General features: G+C 31.8%; 1 protein-coding gene across 2 annotated transcripts; it reads right to left on the bottom strand.

The window, feature by feature from the left end:
- Nucleotides 1–2,152: 2,152 nt before the first annotated feature.
- Nucleotides 2,153–8,892, bottom strand: LOC131603760 (26S proteasome regulatory subunit RPN13). Of its 2 annotated transcripts, none has more exons than XM_058876186.1 (14): nt 8,728–8,892; nt 8,593–8,653; nt 8,370–8,462; nt 8,220–8,279; nt 6,290–6,328; nt 6,126–6,200; nt 5,950–6,016; nt 4,651–4,732; nt 4,349–4,467; nt 4,235–4,258; nt 3,839–3,933; nt 3,689–3,766; nt 3,546–3,600; nt 2,153–2,440 (listed from the first exon to the last, which is right to left on the bottom strand). In XM_058876186.1, exons 2-14 carry the CDS (start codon nt 8,626–8,628, stop codon nt 2,316–2,318), a joined length of 948 nt encoding a protein of 315 aa, XP_058732169.1. In that variant the 5' UTR covers nt 8,629–8,653; nt 8,728–8,892; the 3' UTR covers nt 2,153–2,315. The 2 variants fall into 2 exon arrangements, with proteins under 2 accessions (XP_058732169.1, XP_058732168.1); XM_058876185.1 differs by having other exon boundaries at nt 8,593–8,641; nt 8,728–8,891.
- Nucleotides 8,893–13,969: the final 5,077 nt, after the last annotated feature.

Here is a 13,969-nt window from a genome sequence, read left to right on the forward strand (position 1 = left end):
TCTTTTATTAGTGATCTTTCCGAGAAGAACAGGTGGCCAGCAACGGTGAAGCTTGAAATCCGAAACGGTTAGAGGAGAAAAAAGGTGGTTGTACCCGCAAGGCACTCCGATGCCAAAGTAAGTGTTTGGACAACAAGGTACAACAAAGTGAGAGATTTTGGATGAAAAAGTGATTACCTTGCCCTCTAAGGTTAGAGGGTTATTTATCGGATTATTTTGTGCGAAAAGGACTCCACTTTTTGAGGATCCATGTGAGGCGCTAGGCCAGGAAACGTGCGAGTTGGCTGTTGCCGAGCACGAGGCTTCAGCGTGCTCGGCTACGTCTTATCTTTGCCCGGATCGGGTCGGGGACGACTGTCGTGCGTGTGGACCATAATGCCTTGGACCCAAGAGTGGGTTGGCCCAATTGGAATAATTGGGTCGGTCCATAACAATTAGAATTTAGCGGTGTATATTTATAAACAATAAAGCAACAATAAAACATTAGGTTATCTACAGTGCATTCAAAAAATAGCAGACTGTTTCGTAGATAAATCTACGAAAGTACCTTTGTTCCAAAAATATTGAGTGCTTTCGTAGATGCATCCACGGTAGTATTTTAAACTGAATATAAGGTGAAATTAACTGTGTTTTATACGCTTTCGTAGTTACATCTATGGAAAGATTCAGATTTTTTCAAAATATGGGGTGTTTCCGAAAGTGTATCTACGAAAGCTGAAGGCAAAATTGAAATTTTTGCGTGGTGTGTAGATAACCATGGGATGGGTTGAGAAATAGTCTTCTACTAATGTAAATTCTACCAAAAATTTTCTATACTTGTGCATAATAAATTTGTGATGAGCGGGATTGATGAATTCAAATTTCTTTCTTAGAATTCAAATTAAACAATGTGCAGAGAATATTTACATTTATCAAACTAAATATATAAAAGAATTACCTCAAAAAATTGATAAGGAAAATTGTAAACTTGTGCTCACACTCATGCATCCTAATTATTCCCATGATAAAGATTTAAAGATGAGTCAAATAATAATGTAGAGCATAATATATGAAGAGATATATGCTATTTACTTCATTTTTTAAATTATTCTTAGTATTTTATTTTAAAATTTGAATACAGACAATAATAGAATACTTTGAATATAATACTTGATGTTTTGAAAGAACATTTGGAATATACTTTTATATATTTTTAGAGAATATTTTTAATTAAGATAATAAATTGAGAGAAGAAATGAGTAACAAAATCAAATTAATAAAAAATAAAAGAAATTATAAAAATTGCCATAAATTGAGAGAAATAGCATATTGAAATTGCTATAAATTAATTAAAAAAATATTACAAGCTTCTGAGAAAACACATGAAAGTTAAAAAAAATATTGAATTAAAAATGTAAAAAATAATAAACTTTATGCAATTTGATAAAATATTAAATAATTTAAATAATATTTATTAATTCATAAATTGTAAATCAAATTCAATTTATTATTTTTCTAATTATCTTTTTACATGGTACTAATTTTATAATTTTAAACACAATTATTTATAAAATGTAACAATTGAATGATATTATTTTTTTTCACATAATGAATAACTAGAAAATCAATTATGAAAGAAAATAAAACCCAATTAAATCACTAATATGGATACACTACAAAAGTAACAAGTGAGATCTTAATATTAATTAAAGAAAAGTAACAAGTGAGAGAGTGAAGCAATCCAACTTCACCGCAGAAATATAACCTGTATAATTTTTTAAAATTTATTAATTTACTAATAATAATAAATACCCGTGTTTCCAATTCATAAAAGGAAAGTACTTGTGTTTCCAATTTTTCTGAATTTTTTTAAGTCAACTACAAAATAATAAATCAAACAAGTTTTATCTATAACTTCTAAAAATTAGAAGAGTATTTCAAAATTGAATCAAACAAGTTTTATCTATAACTTCTAAAAATTAGAAGAGTATTTCAAAATTGAATCAAACAAGTTTTACATTTTCTCTTTTTTTTTCCAATACAATGTAACACAACATCAACAATTGACACTTGCCAAATCAATATAATTAGCTAGTAGCAATTATTTCCAATGTATCAAGAACACTCACCGCAACTAAACATTTAGTCCCATTGATGCTTCAGAGATGCATAATAAAGAAATTGAGGGATTCAAATTTTATTAATAAATAATTCCACTCTATAGCCTTGAAAATCTCAATTAAATTAGCACCTTTAAACTTTCCTTTTTCAAGCATATACATGTTTTGCCAAAAAAACAAATTCCTTGTATCTATGAAAAAAGCGAAAGCAGCAGGCTACTTAGATTCATCCATTGGAGTACAAGATTGAGATACTAATTCCTGATCATCTTGCCTGGTTTCCTCAGATTTGGAAACTGAATCTTCAAGAGCCTCAAGAAAAGACAAAACTGTGAACTTGTCTGCCAAGGGGGAAAACAGAATCAGCAAAGTAAATAATCAAGTCATTTAGCATATTTCTGTTTTAAAAGTCAATATGCAGATAATAGTTTCAATAAAATAGTTCCTCGTGTCTTTTTTCCTTCATTTTTTGTTTACTTTCTGAAATGCAAGAAATACCAACTTCCAACATGCGTCGGAGCCGGAGCCCTAGTTGAGGGATAGAACTCCACTCCTAACAATACTAACATTAGATCTTCCAAAACCTCTTCTATACCAACTGAAAAATGCAAATAAAGTGGAAAAAACATGCTAAACGAGCTCCTATAGAGGTGTAGCCTAGGTGGCGCAGGCCCCTCACCACTACGCTATTGGCCTGCGAAGTGCTACTGACGATAGCAGTCATAGCGGACGCTAATAGCGCTTTCTTAGCAGCGCAATAAAAGTGCCATCACGGTTTGATAGCCGCTATTCTCAATTTAGGGCAAAATTGTAAGCCATAATAGTTTGAAATATAACTTTTAACTTTTTTAAGGTGTGGAACTCATAAAGACCAGAGCAAGAAAACAATTGTTATTTTTGTGAGCACCATTCAACAGGAGGAATAACAAGAGCAAAGAAGCTTCAGTTGGCGATAAAGGAAGTAAAAGTTTGCAACAAAATACCGGCGGATATTAAACAAATACTGCAAGAGAGTTATGATAAAAAGCAAGATGCTACTGATGCATATATGTCGGGGGTTAATATCAATGAGGAGGATGATGCTTTGCATGAATACTTTTAAAATCCAATTTTTATGGGAACTCATTTTGATGGGATATGTATGCTGTTGCAATTTTTATTTTTAATTATTTATGTATGTTGTTGGACTTGGAATTTATGTTTTACTATGTACATTGTTTATTAGTCTTCACAATAGTGGTCATCCCGGTATCCGCTACGCCACTAAAGCAGTTAAGAGGTTCGGCGCTACGCACCGCTATTCAAAATTAACAACTAGACAAGCTCTAGATGTCCCTAAAACATTCTAGATTGGAGGGGAAAAAAACAACTACAGCTGAAGAATCAAGTATCGGAATTAATAATAATAAAGGCGTAGCTAAAGAGTATGGAAGTACTAAGACTTACATTTACTTGGATCGATTCCAAACTGAGACAAATCTATCTGCCCTGTTCGAAGTACCTGTGGAAAAAATATAAATATAATCATGCTGCGTATTGTTTGAAATGAAACGTAAAAAAAAAAAACAGATAAAAGGTGCAGCCTTTACATAAGTAAATGAATCTACTTGCTGACGGAAAGGTGGGCTCTGCAACAACTCCAATATTTCTTGTGGAGACCAAGTGCCCTACATCAAAGAGAACTACATCAATCACTAAACAAATAAATTCTAGAACTCAATCACTAAATTGGTATATACCTCTGGTAAATACGGAGCAAGACGCTGCTCCAATGATAATGTCTCCATCAATGGCAATATCAGATCAGGCTTCAATATGTCACCAAGTTCAAAGCCTAATTAAAAGCAAGAAACTTGTCAATGTAGAGTGAACAGCCTTTTGCCAGAGGAAAAAATACTGTAAAATACCTAAACCTTCATACTTCATAGTGCATACTTATTCCCCTCATCGCGAGATACAGTTTTGAATATTATGTTGACAGCTTAAATTTTAGAGAGTAAACATAAAGTTGTAAATTTTGATTGGAGTTTGAATGTTATAGTATGTAAATTATAATATTATCTGCAAGCACGTCTATGATGATGTCTCAATAGATAGCAAGGAAAGGGAATATAAACATAAGGCCAAGTGACTACCTCCATCAGGATCGATAATACTATCTGCAAACATATCATCAGAAAAATAATAGGTCAGGTCTCAACACAGTTAAAACGGAATAAAAGAACATATCTCTCAATGAAACTTATTACCTGCAGCAGGACCAATGTTGCTCAATATTCTTTGGAGATCTTCCAATTTAACTGGACCGGAAGACGTTACATCGCTAGTTGCATCCACACCCAGGTTTGGGGCAAATAAGTTTGCAGCTCTTTCCAACAACAACAAAAAAACAAAACCTTTAGAGTCCAGTTGGGAAAATAGGTAGATATGCAATGCATTAGAAAGTGGATAACTAAATTTCTACGATAAATGCATGATCACAATTCACAAAGCTCAATTTCATTTTGCAACCTCTCGCATTTGAAAACATTTGAATATCCAAAATAAGTACCTAGATGAGATGTCATCCTCAGCCATATCTTCAGAAACTTGAAGTGGAAGAGATCCATCAGGTTCCTCTTCGCCAAGGAGCTCTGTCATTGAGTACATACATGTTAGTTCTAGGGATGAGAATTTCATCTAGCGATTTGCCTGTCACTTTGAAAGGTTGCAATTGCAACATTAGGCATAATCAAAACCAAATAAAAAGTTGAAAACATAAAAACTTCCTGTAATATCCTAATCACCTGTGTAAATAATCTTAGTAATTTGTTTTCTCCTAATATGCATTCAAACCACATGTGTAAGTGTAACTGTGTAAGATCATATGGAGTCACCTCAGACTACTACTAGCTGTTTATGAAAAAAACGTGGCAGACCATAACCAAAAGGAAGAAACAACCAATGAGGAAATACTTATAACACATATACTTAACAAAAAAAGTACTAAGATTTACAAAAAAGTATGGGGCTGTTAATTACTGTCCTTAATGGATCAATGAAAATAAATTGATTTGATTCACAAGAAATGCTGCAAATCGTGAATTGTGAGAAAGAGAAGTTAGTTCAAATTCTGCAACGCTGCCATGTCATAGCCTCTCTTTGACAGCACTTGGTACTAAATCGCACATCGCAGAACAACAAAAGTTCTGATATGATATCAGTCATTTGACAACAATGTGCACAAGTATTCCTAAATTTTTGTTCAAAACCATACAGGATACGTATCCGCTGTCAGTACATACTTGCTCTACATGGGTACATACCGAATACTCACTTATCATTCGAGGAAAAACCAGTGCATGCAAAACAGTAAGTCTTATTACTTAGTTGTTTAGTTAGCTGCTAAATGAAACAAATTGCAACTTCACTCTCTCTTCACAATGCTATTTGCTTTGCCTAAAAACAGTGTTTAAAAATTGACATGGGAATAATGTTGGCCTGGCTTATTTGCTTTAATTTATAAGATAAAAACTACATCACAGAGAAGCTTAACTACATTACAAAGTTTTTAACAGTATAAATTGATATACAGACTCAAGCATTTGTAGGTTTGCGTACAGGTACTAGTATATATGAAATGGCATCCCTATCTATTATCGTGGGTATATAAGTTGAATTTATTTCTAGATGTATATCACTATTAGACTAGCTGAGCCACTCACTGAAGCAACTCAGAAAATTTCTTTTACTGAAATTCTCTAATTCCTTCTTAAGTAGGCAGAATAGCAGGAATTTCCCCTGACATAAGGCTGTTAATAAAAAGGAAGCTTGCTATTTTACAATTTAAAGCAAAAGGAGAGATACTTACCCAATGGTCTGTTAATATAATCATTCACAGAACTACAAAGTTGCGAGTCATTATCAGCATTAGATTCCTAGAAGCAATAAAAGATCATGTAGAAAATAAGAAATATAAGAACAAAGAACTAATCATGCAGGCAAAGTACTAAAGGAGACAAGTGGATATTCATGAATAAGGCCAACCTGCATCCAGAAGAAGAACTTTCTGTCATCACTATTAAACTTCAATAAGTAAACCCTTCCAGATGCTTGATTAACCTAAGCAGCCAATTAATAGAGAGGTCAGAAAACTCCGAAGAACCATCAAAAGAATCATAACCAAGATATTAAAAGTTAAGAATTGGAACCTGCTCAAAAGTAGCCTCATTTGGAAATATGATCTGATCCTGTATTAGCTTAGGTCAAGAAGCATCAATATAAATCCAGAAGGAGTCAACTAATGTTTGAATTTATATAGATACAGTAAAAAAAGAATGGTTGTCAAAATAATAATGTTTGGGAAAACGCAGGAAGAACAGAATAATGCTACAATATGTTCAAACATATCCTACAGATGTTTACTCAGTTTAAATGATTTTTGAGTGAGTTTTTATACAGTGCCACTCTCTTACAGGCAACAAAATTCAAACAACGCTATCCCAACACTTATTCACTTCTAACAGCCTTTTTTGCTAGCTTTTTTTAACTATCCAGTTGAGAAAAAATTCCCCAAGCATTTCCTTTCTTTCTCTTCAACATATAAAAGGTGGAGTGTGGAGTAATGATCTAGCACAAAAGAAAAAGAAAAAAAGAAAATCTTCCTTTTGTAGGACAAATTATCCCATAGTATATGTTTAAGAGAAAATACTAGCAATATCCATTACACATACAACACACACTCGTGCAGAAAGAAAGAGATGATTAATAAGGATAATTCTGCACTTCAATGAAAAACAAACACTCTGGTTCAAAATCTGCCCCCTATAAAGTCTATTTACTGGTAACTCTATTTAAATTTTATTCACAAACATATAACATATGCTTATTAACAACTAATTCTGTGAATCCTGTAAATTGTATTTCAAAGAGTAAATTGGGGTAGCTCCTATCAGAGAAAAGATGGTACTCGTCTTAGGTTATTTGGGAGTGTGTGGAGAGAACACCCATTAGAAACACACTAAAAAGGTCGAGCAGATGGAGGAAATGTTGGATTGGTCAAATAGTTAGAGGTGGTGTAAGACCAAAGGAATCTACTATATGGCAAACAATCAAAAGAGGATAGAAATAAATGGTCAATATTTAAATTTAAATACAACACAGCATCGTAGCATCATATGATCTATGTAGCCAAACACGCCTACTGGGGGAAAAACTAGGTTGATGTTGCAGAAATCCAACTTAAAAAAACATTAGGCAAAACATGAACACTCCCCAGGTTTTGACTAATTATAACATTGTTAATATGTAATTTCTCTTATCAAACATTCAACCCCTGAACTTATCATCTATTCCATAATAGAAGGCGTGCTAGATCAGCCTCATAAGAAACTGAAAATATTCACTAAAAAAAAATAATTATAAATAAATAAATAAAACTAGGTACCATAGAACTATGAACCAGGGGAACACACCAAATACGGACTAAATATTTTAATTCTAAAAGGCTACTCAATTTGGGTACATGTGTGTATTTTTTGGGTTAGTATTAGCCCGTACCAAGATCCCGATAAATAATAACACATGTTGAATAAGAAAATGAAAATTGTGGTTTTCACATGCCGGTGGTTGACAATATTAGCTAACAGTGTTATCAAATAGTGGCGCCATAGCGGATATACATGGCGGTGTTTGGGCTCGCCGCAATGGTAAATATTGGCAGATATTGCGGGTTTCTCCGCTATAATGGTGCCGCAAAGCGATTGGTATGGCGGGATTTTGATTCTCCGCCATTGACAACAGTGTTAGCTAGTAGATTCTTCCCATATTTCCTACTATTCAAATAACCTTTTCCTAACTTCCGTGTATATTTATTTGATGCTGTTCTGATTTGTAATGTAGTAAATTAGGAAACACTATAGGCAGAAATAATCAGGTGATTTATTTTGCCCGAAAACTTATTCGATCGAGCAATTCAATGCAAATTCTAATCTCCTAATTCGGCAATCCAAGTTCTTTATCTCATCAATCCTACAACTTTCCACCATTTGGTGAAAATACTTGCAACAAAAAGAAGGAGCTTACAGAATAGTGCACCACTTAAAAGAACACCAATTATAAATATTAGAGAAAAAAGGATACATCTTCGAGAACATTTAGCGAGCGATCAAGCCACTGAAAATGAACTAATCCCTCCTCACCCTGAGACAATATTCAAACATCAACCAGGCAAATCTAAAAGAATGTTAAAACCAAAGAAACAAATCAAACAATATTCAACTAAAAACATACCCTAGCAATCCGAACGAGTCCTTTCCGAGCATCAGGAACCACCCGTTTCCCTTCTAGAAGCATTTTACCAGCACGAAACTCCAGCATAACTTCCTACTCATCCACAATTTTTTCAAATTAAAAAAAAAAACAAATTAATCATCATTCATAAACCATCAAAATCGAAAAACAAGTCGAGTGAAACTACAATACAACTAAAATTAACAGTTAAACAATTCATTACCTGAGCCGCAGGAAAATCATCGATAGAAGAAGTCATCTCGATGAGTAAACTACAAAAGGAGCTACAAAACGTCAATAAGAAAAACAAAGAAGCATTGTAAACGACACAATCACAAAACCCTAAATAAGAACTTACAATGAATTAGTGGATGATAGTGTGGTTAGGGTTTAAGATGAAGGTTGATTAGTGAAGTGAAGTATAGTGAGAAGAAAATTTGATGATTACTGTGTGGATGATGATGACGATGGAGAGAATCGAGGAGAAAGTGAGGGTTTGGTTTATTTATTCAGATTTTCTATTGTTCTTTGTCGCTGCCGCTTCGACCTCAATGTCATCTTTACAATTTCACCCTTTGTTTTTGTTAAAACTACGGAATTGACATTTACTTTTTTGGATTTTTTTTTAGATTTAAATATTTATCTTTTTTTTGGAAATATATCATTTTTTAGTCTAATTTTGTAAAATAAAATATCCTCCAGTTGTAAATATTCCTTGTCGCTCCTTTCCTAAAAATGGTGTTTTTTTACTGGACAATAGATTAAAATTTTTTTAAAAAAATAGTTATACAAATTTATTACTTTTATAATAATTAGGGTTCATACGGACATTGGTCTCATCCCAAATAAATCCGGTCGATTGTCCGCTTTTTTTAGAGGGTGTGCGGGTAAAATATTCATCTAAATTATTAAATTTAAAATAGTAATGAGAAATTATTAGTCATGTATAATTTGTCAAAGATATCTATAACAATATATAAAGGGAAAAAACTATGTTTTGGTGTAGCATATTTTCTTTTCTATTTTACCCTTTATTAATTGTAAATATTTCAAAAAAATAATTAAAGGTGATAAGTCAAATTTCATGTAGTGAAAGTTGGTTATCTTATTTTTAAATAAAAAATAACTTCTATCTCACACTTTTACTATTAATAATTTTTAAATTTTCAATTTTTTCCGCTTTTTAAAACCGTTAACAAACAATATCTTATTATTTTATACGTCTGTGCGAATTAATAAAGGGCGGACAGACGGACACGTGGACGCTAGTAAAATAATAATACCAATTATATATTTAGTGTAATAGTAATATTTCTCCCGATATAAATACATTATTTGGTTCATGTAAATATACATCAATTTACTTTGAAATACATAAGTGTTACTATGATTATATTTTCTTCTTCATTTTCTCTTAGTTTGATATTATAACTAGATTAGTAACTAATATCATCATATTAGTTCACGAACATTAACAAATTGTTAGATTCAAATATCTGGTTTTTCTCAACACGTTTCAGTACGATCGTTTCTATCAAAAGTTTTTACTACACTAGATATATATATTCTATATTTACATATTTAATCTTATTACTGTTTTTATTATTATTTGTCCCGATTATAGAAAAATGGCAACTAGTCAAGTTATTTATAACTATAGTGATTATTATCGTTATTGTTACTTTACTCCTTGTTATAAAAAACTGGCAACTCGTGAAATGCTCTATAATAAGTTGGCTAATTTTATTATAAATTTTGTATGGAGGTTTATAACCCCGTATGCAGTTATTGAACTTTATATTTAGTTGAGGTAAAATCTCATATGCAATTACTAACCTTTATATTTAGTGGAGGTTTAAAACTCCATATGCAGTTACTAACCTTTATATTTAGTGGAGGTTTAAAATCTCATATGCATTTACTAACCATTATATTTAGTGGAGGTTTAAAACCCCACGTGCAATTACTAACCTTTATATTTAGCTGAGGTATTTAGTGAAGGTTTAAAACCTCATATGCAGTTACTAACCTTTATATTTAGTAGATGTTTAAAACCCCAGATGCAATTACTAACTTTAATATTTAGTGGAGATTTAAAACCCCGTATGTAAATACTAACTTTATATATAGTGGAGGTCTAAAATTCCATATGCATATACTAATTTTTATCATGTGTTCATTTACTTTATATGTTATACTCTAACACTTATAACAGTCAGATAATATTTAACACGCTAAAATTTGATTAAATATTTTTTATCACACTTAACCCTTTTCTTTTTCCTTTTCCCCAACGGTAATACAACAGTCTTTTTTAAAATTACCTCTATAAATACTTCAATTTCTTTCATAACTTTCACATCATTCTCAACATATTTATACATCTTCTTCAAATGGCTAAATTCCTTCTTTTATTCATTCATCTGCTTGTCATAATTTTGTTCTTTATCGGTATCATTAAGCATGAAGAATTAGATAAAGATTTCGTAGTATTAATGATATGGATTGTTTTACCATTACTAGTATTAGCCTGGTTTATTAATAAAAATTTGTGAATAAAACATGGTCATGGTTTTTGTAATCGTCGTTATTAAATAAATTAATTTTTTTATTTATGCATTGAATATTGATTATGTTCATCTGAATTCTAGATTTAATCATGTCAAAGCTTAAGCATCAATTCAAAATTCTAAGCATAAATGGAGACACTTCATAACCTGAAACAACAATTTAATATAGTATCTAACATGTGAGGGACTTAACAAAATCTTTGAAGGAGAAAATTCTGGAAAATCGACAGACCATCCAAATGAAATGACAAAGAGAAAGTCAAAAGTGAATAGAATAATCAAGCACCATCTTAACGATGGATTGCAAACAGAATACTCAAATGCTAAAGATTCCAAAATTTTGTGGGACAAAATAAAATCAAGATTTGGATATCAGAAGAAAGTCTTGTTACCATCATTAATGGATCAGCGGAACAAGTTAAGGTTTCAAGATTACAAAAGTATCATTGCATATAACTCTGTTATGCACCCGATTATAGCATAGTTAGAATTTTGTAGCACAATTATAACTGATAAAGAAAAGTTGGAAAAAATTTCAATTTTCCATGCATCTCAGGTATTATTGCAACAACAATATAAAATGAGGGAATTTGCTAAGTATTTTGATTTAGTTGCAGCCCTTATAGTGGCAGAACAAAATAACGAATTCCTTAAAAAAACATCAGTCACGATCAACAGGAACAATAACATATCATGAAGTTAATGTCACGGCCTTTAATCGAGGGGGCGGTGGCTTTAATCGTCTTGAGAGACGTAGTGGTCATGTTCGCTTTGATGGTTATAAAGGTCATACTCGTTTCGATGGTCACAATCGAGGAGGATATCATGGTCGAAACCTTTTCACGGTCGAAACTATTTTCTTGGTAGAGTACGTGGACGGGGTCATATGAATAATTATAGTTCTCTCAGATATGACCAAAATAATTGGAATCCCAAGGAAGGAGTAAGTATATTCAAGAAGGTCCCTCGAGGAGTTATGATGATGTATGCTACATATGCGGAAAGAAAAGCCACGAGTTTAAGGTATGTAGAACGCTAGAACATTTGTGTAAAAGACAAATGGCATACGTGGAAGAAAAAAAAAGTGAATTTTAATGAGATTGAACCCATAAATGATAATACCTACTTTGAGACTGTTGATTTTGTTGAAGGTGAGGCAATTTAAGTATCTATTTAAAAATATGTATTTGAATAATGTATGTTGTGATTATATTATTTTATATTTGCACTTTGGATCTATTTAAAAGTGTGTACATTGTGTAATATTTGCTTTATATATAATGATGAACATAGGGGTGTACATGGGTTGGGTCAACCCACAAAATCCGGTCAAATCAACCCAAAAAATCCATAAAAATGGGTTCGGTCGGGTAATTTGGTGGATATGGGTTTAAAAACTAAAAAACCCATTATAAAATTTGGGTTTAGGGTAAAACCAGACCCAACCCAAAAAACTCATTGACCCACTAATCAAACATTTATTTTAACAATTTAAATGATTCTGATGAACAATAACTTAATAGTTACAATTTTATTCTCTTGAATATTTACTATTTTAGTGAACTATGGTTTTAACTAATTTTGTATATTTTATTCTTTGGTTATTTTGATGTTAATACGATTTTATGTCATGCAAATTTAGTTTGTTGTTAGTATTTAATGAAGATTTTCATTAGTTGATGGTATCATTTATTATTTTATGATGCTAAGAAATAATAAAAATATGTTGTATAATTTTTTTAAGAAGATAAAAAATTCTGAATAATTTTTTATGAAAAAATATGATACTCATCATTTAATCATTTAATATTAATAAAATAAAAAAATTATTTGGGCAATCCACTACCCAACCCAAAAATTGATGAATTTGCCTAAACCGGTTAATTGATGTAGCGGGTGGTTATTTTACCTCACTAAAATCCAAGTGTCTTATATGCATTAGGTATTGGGTTTGACCAAACCCAACCCAAACCGGCCCATGTACACCCCTAGATGAACATGTCCTATTGATTTACACTCTCTTTAATCTTATTTCTATTTTTAAGAAGGCTAGACATGGAAAGTATCAAAGACATTTGCATTCCGAACAGTGGATCTACCCACACGAATTGGGATGGCAATTTGGCTTATACCTTATAGGTACCCACAAAAAATGTCCTCAACGGGTAGGGTAAAAACTCGCAAAATGAGTATGGGTACAGGCACGGGTAATCACCCATTAAAATAAGCAAGTATGAGTGTGAGCACAAGTATCTTACTATCAACCACGCTCCATTCTCGCACTACATATTTATATAATGTCATTTATATTATTATATAAAATTTCATGTTTATCAATTTTAAAAATATATATCACAGGTCCTGCAAATTTGATATAAGGAATAGGTAATGTTATGTTCATATTACCAAATGGGACAAAATTTGTCAATAATAATGCCTTATACTCACCAAAATCAAAGATAATTTTGTTGAGTTTTATTGACATATATCGTCAAGGATATGATATTGAAAGTGTAACTGAAGGTAATATGAAATACATTAATATTACTTCTAATGCTTTGGGAAAGAAGAAAACTTTTGAAAAACTACCAAAATTGCCTTCTAGATTTTATTATACATATATACATGAAATTGAATGTAATTTATTAGTAAAAGAAGATCCCAAAATCGTGACTTTATAGCATGACCATTTAGGTCACCCTGGTTCAACAATGATGCGTAAAATAGTTGAAAGTACACATGGTCATCCATTGAAAAGTTTAAAACTTACAAAAGAAGATAGACCATGTGAAACTTGCTCTTTTGGCAAACTAATAACAAATCATTCACCAGGCATGATTCAGATAGAATCACCTGCATTTCTTGAAAGAATTCAAGGAGATATATATGGACGTATCCATCCACCGTTAGGATCATTCAAGTATTTTATGATATTAGTTGATGTATCTAGTAGATGGTCATATGTATGCTTATTGTCAAGTCATGATATGGCATTTTCAAAATTTCTTGCAAAAATAATTAAACATACAG

The sequence above is a fragment of the Vicia villosa genome, linkage group LG5 (assembly GCF_029867415.1).
Source record: "Vicia villosa cultivar HV-30 ecotype Madison, WI linkage group LG5, Vvil1.0, whole genome shotgun sequence".
Classification (NCBI taxonomy): Eukaryota; Viridiplantae; Streptophyta; class Magnoliopsida; order Fabales; family Fabaceae; genus Vicia; species Vicia villosa.

Coding starts and splice junctions, on each gene's coding strand:
- LOC131603760 (XM_058876186.1), bottom strand. CDS start 8,628: ATGACTTCTTCTATCGATGATTTTCCTGCGGCTCAG. Junction 6,329..8,219: donor CGCTAAATGTTCTCGAAGAT/GTATCCTTTTTT, acceptor AAGCTAATACAG/GATCAGATCATATTTCCAAA. Junction 3,767..3,838: donor TTGCTCCGTATTTACCAGAG/GTATATACCAAT, acceptor TCTTTGATGTAG/GGCACTTGGTCTCCACAAGA.